Source organism: Panicum virgatum, chromosome 7N (genome assembly GCF_016808335.1).
Source record: "Panicum virgatum strain AP13 chromosome 7N, P.virgatum_v5, whole genome shotgun sequence".
Classification (NCBI taxonomy): domain Eukaryota; kingdom Viridiplantae; phylum Streptophyta; class Magnoliopsida; order Poales; family Poaceae; genus Panicum; species Panicum virgatum.
In genome coordinates, this window is record NC_053151.1 from 31314356 (window position 1) to 31333324 (window position 18969).

General features: G+C 49.2%; 3 protein-coding genes across 4 annotated transcripts; 2 read left to right on the forward strand and 1 right to left on the reverse strand.

Moving 5' to 3' along the window:
* Positions 1-1737: 1737 nt before the first annotated feature.
* On the reverse strand, positions 1738-2753 carry LOC120683244 (ethylene-responsive transcription factor ERF027-like). Its single transcript, XM_039965297.1, has one exon. It carries the CDS (start codon positions 2680-2682, stop codon positions 2044-2046), a length of 639 nt encoding a protein of 212 aa, XP_039821231.1. The 5' UTR covers positions 2683-2753; the 3' UTR covers positions 1738-2043.
* A 9336-nt stretch (positions 2754-12089) lies between these two features.
* Positions 12090-16361, forward strand: LOC120683283. Of its 2 annotated transcripts, XM_039965351.1 has the most exons (10): positions 12090-12429; positions 12531-12569; positions 12887-13007; positions 13103-13164; positions 13336-13403; positions 13599-13648; positions 15307-15376; positions 15573-15693; positions 15780-15896; positions 15996-16361. In XM_039965351.1, exons 1-10 carry the CDS (start codon positions 12199-12201, stop codon positions 16089-16091), a joined length of 975 nt encoding a protein of 324 aa, XP_039821285.1. In that variant the 5' UTR covers positions 12090-12198; the 3' UTR covers positions 16092-16361. The 2 variants fall into 2 exon arrangements, with proteins under 2 accessions (XP_039821285.1, XP_039821286.1); XM_039965352.1 differs by lacking the exon at positions 12531-12569 and having other exon boundaries at positions 12142-12429.
* An 883-nt stretch (positions 16362-17244) lies between these two features.
* Positions 17245-18962, forward strand: LOC120680449 (GTP-binding protein YPTM1-like). The gene is made up of 8 exons (XM_039961942.1): positions 17245-17359; positions 17448-17520; positions 17598-17645; positions 17771-17818; positions 18041-18112; positions 18203-18358; positions 18447-18550; positions 18628-18962. Exons 1-8 carry the CDS (start codon positions 17346-17348, stop codon positions 18740-18742), a joined length of 630 nt encoding a protein of 209 aa, XP_039817876.1. The 5' UTR covers positions 17245-17345; the 3' UTR covers positions 18743-18962.
* The last annotated feature ends 7 nt before the right edge of the window (positions 18963-18969 follow it).

An 18969-nucleotide genomic window follows, 5' to 3' on the forward strand; every position in this document is an offset into this window, starting at 1 on the left:
AGAGGACAATTGCTTACAGCTGTATTTTATTTTGTTTTCTAACAATATATATATTTTTTGCGGAAACGGTAGAATTTCGTTTCATGGGTCATAAGGAAAACCTGAAAAAATATTTCGCGAGATTCCTATATCTAACTGTTCATTTCATTCTTTTTTTTAACTTATAACTATATGAAATCCAGTCTTTTTTCTTTTTGAAGAAATTGCGGGACGGAGATATGAAATCCATCGTTGTCGCAAATCCCCAATATTAATATTTATAAAGTTGGTGGCTAGTGTTGCATCGGTGCTAGCGAGGCAGTCCAACAAGCCGTTATTGCCTTTCTGAGTATCGTCGGTACTGACTACTGACCGTTGATATAGAAGATTATACAACTAGCTACGGTACTAAATCTAGATTCCTGACAAACCGATTTTTCGGCAACTATTTTTAAAAAGAGAGAAAAATGTTTATAGCTTTTTCACTATGTCAATGATTGGGTGAAAGACTGTATGAAACTTCCCATGTATTCCCTTTCTCACATCCCCTGCTAGTCCAAAGATTTCATATGTTTCGCCACTTGCAAGGTTGGATCAAAGTCGAGGAAGGATGGGCAGCAAATCTAGAATCGTGACAAATGTAACATAGTTCTCTCTTATGATACACATCTAGCATCTTGAAGCCTCCCTTTCTCACAATACACACTATTACTACTACAATTAGTGTCGAGAGGGTGAGCCAACCCAGCAGTGATCTGGAAAACCGCAATCTAATCATTACTAGCACTATAAAAGCGAGACAATACATGTTACTTTCTCCGTTCCAATTGTAGATCGTTTTGGCAATATAAATACATATTTTTTGCCATTTATTTGGACATAGTATTTTTTTAGGTGCATAAAAAAATTTATGTATCTATATTTTTCAAAACAACATACAATTTGGAATGGATAAGATGATGAAAATTAGAGAGGGGTGTTACGCAACTACATTTTGAACCCAACCAAACAACTGTGCTGACTATTTGATCAATTTTCAGAGTTGGATGAGCTTTTGTCGAATACCCCTTCTGTCCACAACATTGTACAACATTGTACAACCAGCAGCCCCAAGAACATGCGTAGGACTCACGTCAATGCTGCATAGCAGGTCAGCCCAGCTTCACAGCTCTGCATATCACGGGTTGTGAAATGCACGTTGACTCCTCGTATCAGCATATCTGCACATATGCAGTTATGCACCACCTCAACACCCATCGTGAGTTGGTTGAACATGTTATCCTGTGGATTTGAGTTTTGGGTAATCGATTTTTATGGCTGCTTTCCTTTTTTTTTCCAAAAAACGTTTCTGTCCCTTTTCCCCCCCTGAATTTGAAAGCCTGTCCCTTTCGGATACTGCCTGTCCGTGACTATGCTTGATTCAGATCAGAAGCAGTTCTTTTCAGTACCAAAATTAGTGTCCCTGTCATTGTGGGCAAAAAAACTTTTGCTGTCCTGTACTCTGATGTGCGTAGGTACGGGACGGACCAGGAAACGAAAGCAGATAATCATAGTGATTTGGCTATCATCCTCGAAAAGATCCGTTTTGGATAGCAGTTCGGTTATCATAATACATTGGCAAAAACGCCATCATAATATATATATAGCAAACAACCTATACATATAGCAAACTCAGTGCGGCTTGGGTGAGTACTTACATGCATGCATGGTCACCTCCAACGTGATCGACAACGCAGAGCTAGTACAAATGCAAGAATATAAATCAAACCATAATAATATCAGTGGTATCTTTGAGACTTTGACCAATGACCAAGATTGTCATCATTGCCTAATATACAGCTAATTAGCACGAACCAAAACGGCAAGCCCAGAAGCAGAAAGCGAAGACACACAGGAGGATTAAGCAATCGAGACGCTCTCACAGTGGCACACACCAAAAGCACTGTGACACCTGTGAGGTTAGCAGCGTCCAGTGGCCATGGCCAATGCCAAACACTTGCAGGCAAGCCAAATTGATGAGCAGCCAGCCGGGTGAGCCGGTGAGGAAGAGAGAGAGCTTCAGAGCTAGCAGGCGTCCCACAGGGAGCCGTGCGACCAGCATTGGGCCACCTCCGCGTCGCCGACGCCCGTGGCCCAGCCCGGCGGGTCCAGGAGCATGGCCTCCGCCATCTCGGCCCACAGCCTGGGCGAGCCCAGGTCCAGCTCGAACTCCTCGTCGCTCCCGCCGAGGAGGAGCTCGGCCCCCGGCCCGCCGGCCCCGACGAGGTCGAGCTCGACCTCGTCGTCGTGGCGGCACCGCGCCGCGGCCGCCTGCTGCTGCAGCAGCAGCAGCGCCGGGTCGCAGCGCACCCGGTCGGCGGCCGCGGCGGCCGCGGCGCGCACGTCGCCCGGGCGCGTGCTGGCGGGGCGCGGCAGCCAGCCGACGCAGCCGGGGAAGTTGAGCTGCGCGTCGCGGCCGCGCAGGCGCAGCGCGGCCACGTCGTGCGCCACCGCCGCCATCTCGGCCGACTCGAAGCTGCCCAGCCAGATGCGCGTCTTGGTCCCCGGCTGCCGGATCTCCGACACCCACTTGCCCCACTTCCGCTTCCGCACGCCCCGGTACTGCTGCTGCTGCTGTGGCGGCGGCGGCGGCGGCGACGAGCTGCCGCCGCCGCTGCTGCTCGTCATCGGCGGCATCTGCAGGTGCTTGCCCATTCGGTCCATCGTCGTCGTTATATATATATACAAAACACTTGTTCAAAAATCAGCAAAGAATGTGTGCGAGAGTGAACGGCGATGAGGAGCTGGATGTGATCGTGATAATGGAGCCTGCCTTATATATAGGCCGCGATGGGGGCACCGGCCGGGTCGCAGCGAGTCGCTTCAAGAGGCCAGCTACTATGTTAAGCTCATGATTTGATCCATGATTGGGGGCGCAATAATGCCCGCCCGCGTCCTGGCGGCACTGTGCGCGCGCTGTTGCTGTGGGCGCTTCACGGCTGTTGGTTCGATCGTCAGTGCACCACCACGATTAGGAGTGTAAATTGGTGATCCTTAGGTGCACCTCCAATTCTTTTTAGTTTAAAATTTTGTATTAATTTTTTAAATTAATTTTAAAGAATTAATATAAAATTTTAAACTAAAAAGAATTAGAGGTGAACCAAAAGATCACTAATTGACACCCCTAACCACGGTCGATCCAAGCTCTAGGCGAGCCGGCGAGGCCATACACTACTTAGATAGTACTACTGTTTGGACGAACAACAAAGGACATATAATGGAGCTAGCACTGTATTGTCCCATTGATTTGTCAAGGAGAATGATGAAGCGTCCACAGTATTGTGGAAATCAAGCAGCGACTATATATAGCAGTATAGGTACAATTGCTTAGCAACTTAGAAGTACGTGTTCGATCACTTTGAAACCGCTTAGCAACTTCTTCTCATTTGCTGATTTGCACGTTTGGTTTCTCCAGTAGCTTCTCCAGATTCAGTGCGCTTTTCTAGGGAAGACGAAGAAGAAGCTTTGGTCGCTGGTGGCCTGGCCATTCTCCATTGTGGGCATGGGGTCTAGTACCAGCCTGGACGTGGACTATTCCTGACTCCTGAGATTGAGAGAGACGCATGGGGCTCGGGAGGGGACGGAGAAGCTGGCGACGAACAGTGGCGAGATCTCGTTGCAGGGTGTAAAATTTTTGAAAGCAAATCTTTTTATATTTGAAGTACTAAATATAAACTAATCACAAAATTACTTACAGAATTCGTCTGTAAAGCGCGCGAGACGAATCTAATGAGCCTAATTAACCCACCATTAGATATTGTTTACTGTAGCAGTACTGTATCAATTTAGCATCTAATTACGGTCTAATTAGGTTTATTAGATTCGTCTCGCGATTTACAGGCAAACTGTGCAATGCGTTTTTTATTTCGTCTAGATTTAAGTCTCTATGCGGATGCCGGGAAAAAAATTTAGAATTTTAAATTACACAACTAAACAAGGGCTCGATCGATCTGAACTTCTGAAGGCACACTGATGGCTCTGCACACGCGCGTACGGTTGGAGAGGCACGCAGCAGCAGCAGCACCTAAAGGCTCTAGCTGGCTTAGCATGGAGCCATGGACCATGGACGACGACGGACGATGCCCTGGATGATTGGATCTTTTGTTGAAGACGGGTCGAGTCCCAAATCGGGGAAGGAGGGCATGTATCCGTGTGGGCGCCACCGCGGTAGGGCGCCACGTGTCTGTTCGGGGACGTACGTACGGTACGGAGGGGGTCAGGGGGCCGTACCCATGATGCCCTACCAATCATGTCTCTGTACTCACTGCGGCGACTGTAATCATCAAGGGCATCCAGCCCACTGCCCACAGCTCGATCGATCGATCTGGAGTTCTTTTTTTTCTTCTCTTTGATGAATTCGCTCCAGTGGTGCATAGCTACACTGAAATGCTCTGTTCATTCGCCTGGACAGAGGCCGGGGCATGTTGATCGTATAGCAGCAGGAGTTGAGCACCGAAATGCTCTGTTCAACTCGCCTGGACAGACTGGCACGGAAAGACCTGCGAGTTGAGCACCGACTCGCATTCGTTTCGAAAAGGCTAGCTACTACTAGCACCGTACCCAATCATGTAGTAATCGTGTTTGTTTGTTGTGATCTGCAGCAGGCTACGCAAGAAAGTGAAAAAAAATCTGCTGAAGCCAAGTAGTAGTAGAATGAATGGAGATGAGAACATACTAATATACACTCAAGATATCTAGGAGCAGTGAAGCACGAACAGTGCGTGAACAGAGGAGAGGATCAGGCTTACGGCTACTGGCGAGCGCAAGTGGATCCCCACGCGCGGCTGTCGCGAGTGGACTGGCATTTTCTAGGCTACGTACAGCCGTACATGGATCTTGCAATCATTGCCTGAGTAGTAGTTGCAAGATCAGGCCATCAGGCCGTCGCACGGTGGTTGGCTGCTCCTCGTAACCTGCGTTTGGCGCGGCAACAACACACACCCAACGTCACCGTGCATCCACCGGTGCACGATATAAGTCCAACTTAAAAAAGTTATTATTGGTTTGAACACGTAGGATAGCTGCGCATCATTAAATTAAGTTGAAGTTAGTACAATTTAGAGCCGCAAGCCCGTTGCATATTAGACTAGTTTCAGTAAGAAGTGTCATCCCACCGTTACTAAGATTGAAAATTTAGTAACTCATAAATAACTCTACTGTGTTCGCAAATTTGCTGATGTAACATTTAATATTTATGACAAGGCAGCAGTGCGAAATGAGAGGTTTACGAATCGTAGCTCCATTTTCAACTAAGCGTGGTCGATCAGCAGATCCCCGGCAGTACGTGCGCGCGAACCCCGGGCATGTCGGCCGAAAGAGAGCCACACACGGTGGCGGCAGCCGCGCTTGTGGCCGTGGCGGCCGCTGCGTCACCCCGCCTCCGGCCGGGCGCCGGCGGGGCCCCCCATCGACCCTCCTGACCTGACCTCGGTCGGATTTGACCAGTCGGTCGGCGTCGGCCCGCGCGCCTGGCCGGGTGGAGCGCATGCATGCATGCACTGCGCTGCACGGGCGCCGGCGGGCCAGCAGGGCGCACGACGCCAGCCGGGACGTAGGCCACACCCGCGCCCGCGGCGTGGGGGCGCCACCGCCAGCCCGGCCCCCAGGCCGCGCCCGTGCGCGCCGGCGGCGACGCGAGGCCTATCTGCAGTCCTGCAGATGCGGATGGATTCAGGCCTTCAGGGGGCGCGCGCGCGGCCGGTGGGTGGGTGCGCCTCGTTGCCTGTTCGTGGTACGGGCCCTCCGTGCGCGCGCCCGGGCCGGCGGGCGGGATCTAATCGGAGAGCGTACGATCGAGCGTAAGCTGGCCGACCTTAACGCCGCCTTGATTCCGGCGGCCCGGCGGGATCAATCATGACGCGCGTACCGCCGGGACGTGACGGACGACGGACCGGCCGATCGGGCGGCCGGGCCGGAGTGCCGCCGCGCGAGCCAGCCAGCCAGCACACATCGGAGGCGTCCCATCAGTACCAGACTACCGGTACGTCGATCGCCCACCCCTTTTATTTCTCTCCTGGTCTACACCTTTTCGGTTTGTACCTGACTACCTGCACACGATGTCACGGTCCGAGGTGGCCGCCGCAGCCCGCAGCGTAGCTACTCGAGGGTTTATTCCGGCTTCAGCTTCACCTGTTTTGTGAAAACTCAGAAACTTTACAGCATAGAGTTGTTTTAAAAGCTTCAGGCTATAATGAAGTAGAAGTTTGGTGAAATTAGTTTTCTTTGACTTTACCGGTTTTATTAATTACTTCAGTAATGATCGAACCCTTTTGGGAGAAATCTTTACAAGCAGCCTCATAGCCTGGTACCTAGCTCGAACTCCGCTACAGTGGGCAAGGACTTAGGACAGAATGTACAGTGTACTCTCGCGGCTGTAGCATCGGAAAGCGATCGACCACGTTTGTTTGCGGTTTGCCTTTTGCGATCACGAGAGAAACCACACGCGCGTAAGTGTCAAGATCGACGCCAGCTGATACAGTAGAAGTGTTGAAGAGAAGAGACCAGACCAAGTGACCAACTAGACGGCTCGGGCGCCGGCTCGACCCTTTTATTACTGCGATGTTTATGATTTGCCGACAGTCGCCATGCATGCATGGAGAGATCGGATAATCGACCTCTCAGCACCCAGCACTGATGGTAACGAGCAATGCAAGTTGGCCAGGCAGGCCGATCGATCGATCGGCATCGCCGTGTGTGCGCACGGCCCACTGCGCCGGCCGCCGCGTTCGTCGTCAGACCACCAGCCTTGCCACCACCGCGCGCGAGTGACACACACACACAGCTACAAGCCATGGCGAAAGGGACGCGCGAACAGCGAGCGAGCGAGCCCCGCCCCGCGGCCGGTGGCTGACGCGCACGTATCGGTATCGCAGTCGACGCGACGTCCATGATTGGGTTGGGGATCGGCCGCGCGGCATGAACAGCACGGCCGATCCGTCGATTTAGCGCCAGCTAGCTGTTGCCCATCTGATCGCTGCAGAGAGGCGGCCCGCCGGCCTGCTCGAGCGCGACGGAAGAGCGAGGACTCACGGAGGCTCCGTGGCGGTGGCGCAGGTCGATCGATCGAGATGTTTGTGTCAGGTCGTCGTCGGTAAGTGGAAGTTTGGTTTGGCCACGGCGATGGCGTCGCGTTGCACGCGCGGCCGAGATGCTGTTGGACTGTTGGAGTGGACGTGCACTGGAACGCTTCGGAGCACGCCACGCACGCCAGTGGTGGTGGGCTCGGCGGGCCGTTCCCGGAATTTTTTTTATTTTTATATTTTTTTCGTCGATTTATCAAAAATATATGTGGCTATAATTTTTTTTCAAAAATGTCACCCTGCCGCCGGTTGGTTCGGCGGTAAGGAGTTACCGCCGGTTCCTCCGGCGGTAAGATCCTTGGCCCACGGCCCATGGAACATACCGCCGGATCAAACGGCGGTAGCTCCTTACCGCCAATCGATCCGGCGGTAAGTACTACCGCCGCGCTGTAGCCCGGCTATAGCCGGCTGCTACAGCCGGCTGTAGCTGGCAGTGCCCTACCGCCGTTTTAAACGGCAGTAGGTGTTCCCCATATTTTTTTATTGTTTTATAACCTTTCATTGCTATAATTTTTATTTTTAATTGTTTTATAAGCTTTCACTGCTATAAATAATTGTATAATTATTTTAAAGACTATCTAAACTGTAATTATTATCTTTACATTTAGGTCTGTCGACGTACATTTATGCACGCATGTAACAATAAGTAAAAGAAACTATGTAACGTACCCTCCTGAGGCACCACAATGAACCCATCGTAGGTCTGTCGACGTCGTCGTGGTCTGCGGACAGCTGGACGTACGGCTCGAAGTCCATCTCCGGCCTACCAACGGGAAAGCGCTCGTAAGACCAGAGCTGTAACAGTAGAGGACACCCAACAAAAATGGGCTCCTCTGCTGAGACCTTCGTCACGCCCGTGCAAAGACCCCTGTAACTCGCAGCCAAAACAGCAGAACCCCAGCCGACCTCGCTATTGACCCCTGTAAGTGGAGCGTCAGCTATTGACCTCGCCAAAGGAATGAGCTGTTTGGGGGCATGAGTCACCCTGCGAGCTGCAGAACATGACATAAATAACAATATTAAGCATAATAACATTAACGTAAAAAAATACTAAATAAAATTTTAGAACATAAATTAAGTAATACAACAAATTTTTAATAAAATACTAAATAAAACATAACATAATAAACTTATAAATGATGCACAACAAATTACATATTATATAACTTCAAATTCCAATTACAGCAATAAAGTTGAACATATATTTGGGGCACATATTACAACAAATATTCGTATGGCAAGACGAAATCAGTTTACGACATATTAGTTCTTAATATTACATAATTTAACATCAAACATGATTGAATAGCGAATGACACAAATGACAATCGTCATCGATCACATAAGGCCATCGTTGTTAGGACGGCGGCCACGACGACCCGTTGCCTGCGGTGCCGGATTTGGAGCAGCTTCAGATGGGCCCGCTCCATCTGTGCGGCCACCATAACTCAATGCCGTACAATACTTGTACGTATGACCCGTCTCATGGCACTTCGAGCAGAGGCGGACATCTCGACCAGCCTCCGATCGATCCATGTTATTTCTAATGCGTTTCTTCTTGCGTCGGCCCACCCCTTGAAACATTTCTGGATCTGGATCTGGAATGTAAGTTGCATTGTGTCCAGGATCAGTTATGAAGTCTCCAAGGATGCGAAACCCATATATCTCGTGCCTCCAAGTCATCCAAATAGTTTCCTTCATGAAGTAATTTGAGACATACATACGAGCCTGTAGTCCACCAGCTTCAAAACAGGCATCAATGACATGTGTGCACGGCAGGTGCAGCAGTTTTGACTTATGACATGAGCAAATACAAGCATCAGGACGGAGAACACACTCCTGCACATACTTCTCACGCCGGCCCCCCCATTCGGCCTTTGTCCCTACACATCACCTCGTACCGACGTTCCATAGAGCCAACTGGAGTCACCCGATGTGAACGGGCCTTTTTGAAAGCTTCCTCCATATGCTCCGTAACCTTGTATCCGTAAACTTTGCGATTATCGACCATATCTTTCTGTGCCACAGCATAACGGTCCCTGAAGTACTCGCAAGTGCGATACAAGAAGAACTCCACGATCCCAACAAGTGGCAATGATCTTACACCACGCAGCACCCAATTTTATACCTCCGCTAGGTTCGTAGTCATTAAACCGTACCTAGCACCGCCTTCATCAAACAGTAAAGCCCATTTCTCTTTTGGTTCGTGCTCAATCCACTCAGAGAATGTCTTAATTGCCTTTCTCCTTTTGCGCCTGACATTCGGACTGTCCAAGCCCACATCTTCAAGCGAGACCTGGTCGTCCTTCTCTGTATTGACAGATCTCTTCGCTAGCTCCGCCGTTTGCTTTTTTGTTAGCTCATCCAATTTTTTCCATAGGAAGTTGAATTTCCTTTCCTGATTCTGGCTGCATAACCACTTGAATAGCTTCATAAGGATTTTGTTCTTGAACTGGGTATGAAAGTTTGCCCCCATATGTCTCATGCACCACCTACTCTTTAGGTCCGGCCAAAGTGCAGTCCTACTACGCTCAGTAGAACCATTCTGTATGTCATCGATTGCTTGTAATATACCCTTGTGCCGATCATGAATCAAACACACGTTCTCTACATCTTTAACAATCATCTGCTTCACCCTCTGCAAAAACCAATACCAAGTATCCCCTGATTCTTTCTCCACAAAGGCAATTGCCAAAGGCAACAATTGTCTGTTACCATCAGCTGCAACAGCTGTGAGGATTGTGCCTTTATACCTTCCTGTCAAAAATGTCCCATCGATACAAATGACTGGCCGGCAGTGCGGAAACGCCTCAATGCAAGCGCCCAAGGCCAAGAATGACCGTTGGAGTATCTGCTTTCCAGGCTTCTGGGCACATGGATACGTTTTCAAGTCGTAGTAGCTACCAGGATTTCTAAGACATATAGTGTACAGCAATGCCGGTATATTGTGATACGAAGCTTCATACGTCCCCCACCTCATCTGCAGCACTTTCTGTTTCGCTCTGTAAGCTTTGTTGTAGCTAATTTTATATTTAAACTCCTCCTCAACAGCACAAATGATTGACTTAGGTTCATAACTAGGATTGTCCACGATCAAAGGGTACATGTAGTTAGCTATGAAACCTGCACTGAGGTTGCGGTGCTGTGGTTCTAATTGCTCAAGCAGGCATGTGTGCTCTACAATTTTTTTAACCTCCCAGAAATCCTGCCACTTGCCCATAGAAACATACACCCTGAAAGGACATTCGCTTCTCACACAACGCACGTCATATGTTCTCGGACTGCTCTTGAGAACTTTGAACTGTCTTTGCAAAGAGAGAGTCGACCAACGTTTTATAGCTTCCTTCATGTTGTCACTGTTAGCATACACCGAACCGATGCATACCTCATTTTGCCTGTACTCCCAAGACACCGCTTCACCTTCATTTACACTTAATTTTGAAAATTCATAACCGGACCAATTGTGTGGGACATGATAATCTTCGTCGTCGTCATCGTCATCATCCGAGGAGTCATCATTCATTGCATTGTGCTGTTCTTCACCCTCCCTCTGAAATCTTCAACTATCTCTAGAATGTTTTCCCCTTCATCAGCCTGACCAGTTGCTTGACGAGGTTCGTGTGCAGCATGTCTATCATCTTCTAAAATCTCAAGTTCACCATCTTCTTCATGAGATTCATGCATCGTCTCAGTTTCTTCGGAAACTATATCTCCCTGGCCTTCATGATCCCCGCCCGCTTCAGTTCTAAAGCTAATCTTCTCGAATGCTTGAACAAACAACACAAGCGGTAAGCCTCGGCTACTACTTATATTGACATAGTTCCTCCAGTTTTGCGTCCCTTCAAGCGGCAATAGCTCCCAAAATACTGGTTCCCTTCGACTAACCACTGCCATGACAGAGATCTCATGTTCATCTCGACTAAGGCCGAAAGCTTTAAATAGCCAATTGGATATTGAAATCCAAGTCCTCTCTCTAGCTCGGGGTATTTTTTTTGTGATCGAGCTAAACTCTGACAAATCTACCCCTTCAGGACCATATCTAACTTCTCCAGACCCATAGAACACTTGAAAATACAAATCATCTGACATGCCTGTCAATATTTACGACAATAATTACTCTTCCTTAGAATTTAATCAAAGCTAAAAAAATAATTCTGCTATTTTTGCATATATCTTAATTATTTCTTTACAATTTTTATTACTGACAACAATTTCTATTTTTCTGTAATATAATATTAATTAATATTATTTTTTATGCGACAAATATGTCTGTTTGAACTCATTAATATTTTCAATTATATTCGTATGTAAACTAATATTTTCAATTACATGTTCTACGATTTTATATCGTAATAATTTATTTTCGAATCACTAATATTTCTACATATAAAAAAATAATTTCTACACATCAAACTATACTAAAATAATTACACGCTAAAAACTATTTCTACACATAAAACTATATTAAAAACACTAATATTTCTAATTCTAATCTACAAACTATTATTAATAAAATTAAAATTTAAATTGTACCTGCGCGCGCCGTCTCGGTGCGGCGGCAGCCGGCCGGGAGAGCGCTGCGAGCGCCCGGCGCGCGTGCGGGAGCCGCGCGGGGGGCGGCCGGGCGGCGGAGCGGGCGGCGGCGCTGGGGGACGGGCGCGCGGGGTTTAAAGGAGGGACCTTACCGCCGATTGAACCGGCGGTAAGGCTCGGCCCACCACAACCCAGCGCGGACCGATCCTACCGCCGGTTCATCTGGCGGTAACAACCTTCCGCCGGATGAACTGGCGGCTGGGTGACATTTTTGAAAAAAAAACAAGACATATATTTTTGATAAATCGAAAATAAAAATAAAAATAAAAATAAAAAAAATTCGCCGTTCCCGAGAGCCTGATGGGCTGACGGCTCGGCCACGATCGTGGGCCCAACAAGCCGTTCGCGGGAATCGACCCCAGATGAGGCCCAGCCACAACTCGCCCCCACCGACCAACCCGTACGCCTCCCGCGACGGCAGCCACACGCCGGCGAGAGCTCCCAGCCCCCAGCCCCCAGCCCCCAGGCACCTCTCCTCTCCCTCTCGCTCGCGCTCGCGCTCGCTGCCATGCTGCACCTCACTCACCCCGCGCGCCACCCCAGCCTCCGTCCCACGCCCCCGCGGCGCGCTGCGGCTCCCGCTCGAGCTCGTCCACCCAGCCTCGCCCGCGCCCGGACGCTCGCCCGAGCGCGGCCTCCCAGCGTGGGCGCGGCCGAAACCGAGATCGCCTCTACGAGCGGCGGCGGCGGCGGCGGAAGCGTCCTGTCATTCCTGTGCCCGCTCCTCAAGCTCCTCGGGGTAACTAATCGATTCGTCGCGTTTGTCGGTCGCTGGGCTTGGTTGTTAGGCTTAGGCAGACGGTTGCTGAAATTGGTGTCGTGCTGTGAATTGCCGAGCAGGGAGGCGATCCTTCGCGGGAGCGGAACGACTTCGTGGAGGTAAACCCCGAGGCTCAGGCGCTCAGCACACGCCAACCATGAACTAGTAACTTTTCTTTTCCAGGCCAACCATGAATTTGTAACTTGGATTAGAGTCTCGAGTTCTGAACTGAATCGGATGGATAGCTTCAGTGCATTCCTTCGCTAAACGAATCTCTGACTGATGTATTTACTGCTGCTGATATCGTAATATGTTCGTTGGTTTTCATTTGATGCGTGGTCCTCTGGATCATCTATAGCAAATGCAAGTGCTGCTGTTCATGCTGGTGGTTCCCTTGTTGAGTAATTCCTTTTCGCCTGCCCTTGATGACCCCCAGGTCACGACATCTTCAATTTCAAGTTTAGCTAGACTGCCATGGGGATCAAAAGTGGCTACTAGCAGTGGAGATAACACTGGGCCAGCAACAAGCGTTCCAACTCTGCAATTGTACGAGTTTGGTAAAAAAACATTTTCTGTTGGCTATGACTTGTAGCACACGGGTTTCTGGCTTTCATAACATACTGATCGAATCCTTTGTTGTATTTTCCTACAGAGGCATGCCCCTTCTGTAGGAGAGTCCGGGAGGCCATGACCGAACTTGATCTTTCTGCGGAGGTGCTCAACCATGTCTTACAGCGATTCAAATTTTGTAAATGCAGTACGGCATCATAAATTAATACCTTGGAAAACCATGCAAACGGACATAATTGTCTCCTAGGTTATCCATGTAGCATTAAAATGATGTCTTCTTTTTCCCCCCTCAACTTTGCCTTATTAATGTTTCAGGTCTATCCATGCCCAAAAGGATCACGAAGGCACAGGGAAATGGTCAAGAAAATTGGAGGGAAGGAGCAGTATGTCTTTGCCTGCTAAGTATTTGCTAACAGATACCGCAACACTTCAGTTGTATATAATAGTGGATGTCTGGAAATACTAGGAATTCTATCTGTCTTCGTGGTTAACATTGCTTGCACGGGTGCACCCTTAGCACAGTCATGTATCTTTATGATATTCTCCTTACTTTCACTGAACTGTAGTTTTCTATACAGGTTTCCCCTGCTTGTTGATGCTAGTACTGGTGTCACAATGTATGAAAGTGGTAAGTTCCTATGAATCTTTCAGCTATCTTTGTGTGTTTTCAGCAGTTTCGGTTTGCTAGCTGCTACGATTCCATCTCCAGGGTCTCTTAACTTTTTGGCTGCAGCCACAAAACAGTGTCTTTAACTGTTACTTTTTTAGAAAAAGTCCATTTTTGGTCATCGAACTATTGCCCGAGTTTGGTTTTGGCCATCGAACTCCAAAACCGGATATCCTTGACCACTCAACTCTCAAAACCGTTCATTTTTAGCCATCAGACGGTTTTGGTGAGTGGTTTTGCTAATGTGGACGCCACGTGGCGGTAGGGCCCACATGTCAGCTTAATTTTTTTTCTCTCCCTCCTGTTTCTCTCTCTCTCTTCCCCGCTCTCTCTCCCCAGCGGCGCCGCCCTCCCTGCCCGTCCCCACCTCTCTCTCCAAGGTGGCGCCGCCCCTGCCTCCCTGTGTCGCCGCCGCCTGCTCGCCCTCGTCCCCGACGCCGCCGGCCGCAGCCCTCCTCCCCTACGCTCCTGGAGATCCGCCGCCTTGAGCTCGAGCTCGGCCGGCGCAGGGCCATCGCGGCGGAGCAGAGGCCTGCGGGCGGGGGAGCTCCGCGCCGCCACGGCCTTGGGCGGGCGAGCGCCGCCACGGCCCGTGGGCACGGGAGCTCTGCCAGCGGGCCTCTTCCGGCCTCCCTAGCCCGGCATCCGGCGCCCGTGGACGGCCCGGAGTCGAGGCGGCGGCGCGGTGAAGTTGAGACGGCGGCATCCGGCATCCGGCGAAACCGGCCACCACCACCGTGCATGCGTGCCAGCGCCATGGCCGGTGAAGCCAACGCCATCGAGGACAACGCGCTTTGTGCCGCCGCACTGCCTCGTCGCACTGCTCCGAGTGCCCCTGCCGCCGGTGGAGCACTCTTCTCTCCCCCCTCCCGGCCATCCTCTCTCGTGCGTGCGCCAGAGCACTCAAGCTCCCTGCGGAGGCTGGCGAATTTGGGGACAGGGCAGCGCGGCTCGATTTCGCCGGCAACAACACGTGCTCGAGCTCGGGGTGGCTAGGAAGGAGGTGCCGAGGCTCGATTTGGCCAGCGGTGGACCACGCGTTGAGGAGTGGGGCTCGGGGATGGAGGACTGGAGGAGGAGCGGGGGCGCCTCGCCGGCCGCTCCGATGGAGTTGCATGGGCGCCGCGGCCGGCCCGCATGACGGCGCAAGGAGGAGCAGGGGCGACGCGGGCTAGCGCTGCCGCCGGGCGAACTGGAGCTCCGCCGCGGGCCAGCGCTGCCGGGCGGGCGAGCCGGAGAGGCGCGCCAGGGGAGGACGGCGGCCGGCAGCGCAGGGTGAGAGGAGAGCGATAGGAGAAGGGAGAGAGGGAGAGTAGAGAAGAAAGAGAGAGAAAGGCTGACATGTGGGCCCCACCGCCACGTGGCGTCCACATCAGCAAAACCACTCACCAAAACCATCCGATGGCTAAAAATGAATGGTTTTGAGAGTTGAGTGGTCAAGGATATCCGGTTTTGGGAGTTCGATGGCCAAAACTAAACTCGGGCAATAGTTCGATGGCCAAAAATGAACTTTTTCCTAATTTTTTTTGATAAAGTGGTTCTTTTCTGGATAGCTTAGTTAAAGCTAGCTGATTGACTGCAAAATAAATATGGATGCTAATATGTGCTTAGACATGCAGGAGATATTGTCAACTACCTCTTCAGACAGTATGGACAAGGAAGGAGTCCTCCTTCTGGCCTTCTTGAGAGGTATCCAGCTTTGCTTGTTTTGACAACCTCATGTTACCTATCTTAAGTAACAGAAGTGATATATGTTGAAATGTTTGTTCCAAGGATGAAGTCTGAGACTAGGTTCACTAAAACAATGAAAAATAATTTATAAAATGGGACTAGACAAAATTCCTTTTGATGTATGCAATTATGAAGCCTTCCCATATCTCTGCAGTACAATCTTCACAGGATGGGTGCCCACTCTTCTAAGAGCTGGAAGAGGAATGACACTGTGGAACAATGCTGGTGTTGTACCTGCAGAGAAGTTGGAGCTCTTCTCGTATGAGAATAACTCTGTAAGAATCACGTATTTTCTTGTCCCCTTGTTAGGAGTTAGCTCTATTGTCTGTCTCTCATGTGGCCTTAACACATTATGATTCAGTATGCTAGGATTGTTCGAGAGGCTCTCTGTGAATTGGAGCTTCCTTATGTTCTCCAGAACGTGGGAGAGGGATCGTCTAAGATGGATGCGCTTCAAAGAATTTCGGGTTCTAAACAGGTAAGGCTAGCCATATGCCACGTCATGAGAAGCAGTAGCTGATTATTTTCATGATAAGATCTGAAAAGAACTTCTAACACTGGAGTAATCTCGTTGCAGGTGCCATATTTGATTGACCTTAACACTGGATTCCAATCGGGGGACTATAAGAAGATACTGTCCTACTTATTCCAGCAATACTCGATTAGTAGTTAGTCCCTGTATCTCAACCAACACCCCCAGTCTCGGAAGTTTGTTGCCCGGTAGAAAGCAAAACATCCGGGACTCAAACTCAACTGTGTATGTATCGTGCCGTGATCTTTAAGCTTCTGAAAATTCAGCTGTTTGGGTTCTTGCCAGGCAGAATTCACCTGCTATTTGTTTGGCATCTTTCATGCAATTATGCAAAGGCTATCCAGACTACTAGTCCAATTTATCGGACATGGTTTTGTACATATACATACTCGGATACTATACTCCCTTTCACATGATGCTTGCTACATTTCTCTCTAGCTGAAACCTGAAAGCGGTATTGTTTGCCAGGGACCTACGCAACGGGATCGTGAATCGTGATCATCCTTGGCAGGCGCGGCGGCGCGCCCGTGAGTCCCTCCTGTCATCTCGTAGGGAAAAAAAGGGGAGCCGGATGCAGGGAGGGAGCAGTTCGACGTCACGACGCTGCCGAGTTCGATAAAAACAAATGCATCGCCGGATCGCTTTGCTTTAGTTTATACACCTGCGAGCCTGCGCCTTCTCGGGCCGCGTGACCGGGGGGGGGGGGGGGTTGCATCTTCTCACGAGCCCGGCCGTCACCTTCTCCTCAGTTTTTTTTACCGATCGGTGGGACAAAACCGCCGCCCACCGGTACCGGTAAACATGACTGGTTTGACCGGTTATCGGAAAAAATCGGCCAAATACAAAATCCAAATAAAAAACTCATGTTCAACCGGTTCCTATCGGCTAGCCGACCGGTTTACCGGTTCGGTTTGACCGGTTACTGGTCGGTTTGAGTGGTAATCTGTCGGTTTGAGTGGTAACCGGCCAAATTCAATTTTTTTTTTGGTTTAAATTCAAATGCCCGCAAAGTATACTAAATGAATGTTTGTATAACATGTTTTAGGCTAAATTAACCCTCCAAACCTCTTTTGTACTACTTTTACATTTGTATTTGTATACTTTTGTATGCACGTTTTTTTGTTTAACTTCAAATGCTCGCAAAGTATACTAAATGAACGAATATTTAAAAAAATTTAATACCATTAGATTCGTCGCAACTTGAAGTATTTTTAGAAATTTTTTAGAAATTTTTCATTTTTTAGAATTTAAATTTGAATTTTGAATTTAGGCCGGTTTGAAATCGGCCAGAACCGGAACCGGTCTGACTTAACCCTGCTTCTCCCTCGCGGAAGCATCTCCCCCTTCCCCAGCCTCGTTCTTGGTTTCGGGAATCGGAGGCAGGAGGTTGGAGCCATGAGCAACGAATTGTGAGTGTGCCCCTCTTCGTTTCCTCTTCCCACCCTTTCCATCCCTCGCTTCAATGTGCTGAGGTTTCCCCTTCAATTTGGTTGGCAGCGATTACCTGTTCAAGCTTCTCCTGATCGGCGACTCCTCCGTCGGCAAGTCCTGCTTCCTCCTCCGGTTCGCTGTGAGTAACGCGTGTCGTGCGTTTGCTGCAGATTAGGCCAAATACGGCAGTCTCTTACCCCTTGTGTGCTCACCCAGGACGACTCCTACGTCGACAGCTACATCAGCACCATCGGTGTTGACTTTGTGAGTGGGCTGGGGCTCCTCTTGGAATCCCCCTGATTTATTCAGGGGGGCTCCGGGGCTGCTTTCCTTGCATTTTGGCTGGTCGATCTACTGACCATCCTTTTCCCCTTGTTCTGTTTGGGCAGAAAATTCGCACTATAGAGATGGATGGGAAGACCATAAAGCTGCAGATTGTAAGTTCACCATTTTCTCATGTAACATTTATGAAGAAAAAAAAATTGTGCAATGTAACATATTACTTGTTCACAATGTTTAGATACCAGACTATTTACAGATTCTTCTATTTCTCACCTTAGCTTCAGTTCTATTTTCAAATGTGTTGCGCAAAGCAGTGACTGTAATGCCCGATTTGGTCCGATACTAGCGACGCCTGATGGCTGCTGCATGTTTAACAGTGGGACACAGCCGGGCAGGAACGATTCAGAACAATCACAAGTAGCTACTACCGTGGAGCTCATGGGATAATTGTAAGCAAGATCTCTCAGCCTGCGAACAAATTATCATTTGAGTGTTCATTCCACTCAATCGTATTTTTTTTTTTGCTTCGGTACCCCCAGATCGTTTATGACATTACAGACATTGAGAGCTTCAACAATGTGAAGCAGTGGCTGAGCGAGATTGACAGATATGCCAACGACAGTGTATGCAAGCTTCTCGTTGGCAACAAGTGCGATCTGGCTGAGAGTAGGGCTGTTGAAACTGCAGTAGCACAGGTCAAACTTTCAATTAACCTACATGCTTCTAGATGATTATCGCTGTAATCATATGTAGTTTATCGAATGTTCGTTCACCATTGTGCAGGCTTATGCTGATGAGATAGGTATTCCGTTCATGGAAACAAGTGCTAAGGAATCCATCAATGTGGAGGAAGCTTTCTTGGCAATGTCTGCAACGATCAAGAAAAGGTATGCCAGAGAAGTTTCTGATTTTTTCTTCATCTGAAAAGGGTTCTCCTGACGGAATTTGGGCGTCTGATGTGCAGCAAAGTTGGGAGTCAGGCAGCCCTGGAGAGGAAGCACTCCAATCTAGTTCAGATGAAAGGCCAGCCACTTCAGCAGCAGCAACAGCAGCAGAAGAGCAGATGCTGTTCGACGTGAAGGCATAACGACCCTGTCTTGGTGTCTCTCAGGAATCAGGAAAATGGTATATCTGCTATATGTGTTTGTCTGCCTGATCTTTTATCATCAGACACTTTGCAAAAATGTACTAGCAAGAAACTCGATTATTTAGGTTCTGCAAACATCTAATGTAATCTGTGTCAGAACTCCGAGTGCCAAAATTTGATATTGCATCCGAAGAGTTCTACCATGTTAAATAGAGCGAT

Excerpts from the sequence above, each read along its gene's own strand:
- LOC120683244 (XM_039965297.1), bottom strand. The coding sequence starts at position 2,682 with ATGGACCGAATGGGCAAGCACCTGCAGATGCCGCCGATGACGAGCAGC.
- LOC120683283 (XM_039965351.1), top strand. The coding sequence starts at position 12,199 with ATGCTGCACCTCACTCACCCCGCGCGCCACCCCAGCCTCCGTCCCACG. Across the intron at positions 12,570-12,886 it reads AGCGGAACGACTTCGTGGAG|GTCACGACATCTTCAATTTC; the intron begins GTAAACCCCGAG and ends GATGACCCCCAG. Across the intron at positions 13,008-13,102 it reads TCTGCAATTGTACGAGTTTG|AGGCATGCCCCTTCTGTAGG; the intron begins GTAAAAAAACAT and ends ATTTTCCTACAG.
- LOC120680449 (XM_039961942.1), top strand. Across the intron at positions 17,646-17,770 it reads GCACCATCGGTGTTGACTTT|AAAATTCGCACTATAGAGAT; the intron begins GTGAGTGGGCTG and ends CTGTTTGGGCAG. Across the intron at positions 17,819-18,040 it reads AGACCATAAAGCTGCAGATT|TGGGACACAGCCGGGCAGGA; the intron begins GTAAGTTCACCA and ends CATGTTTAACAG.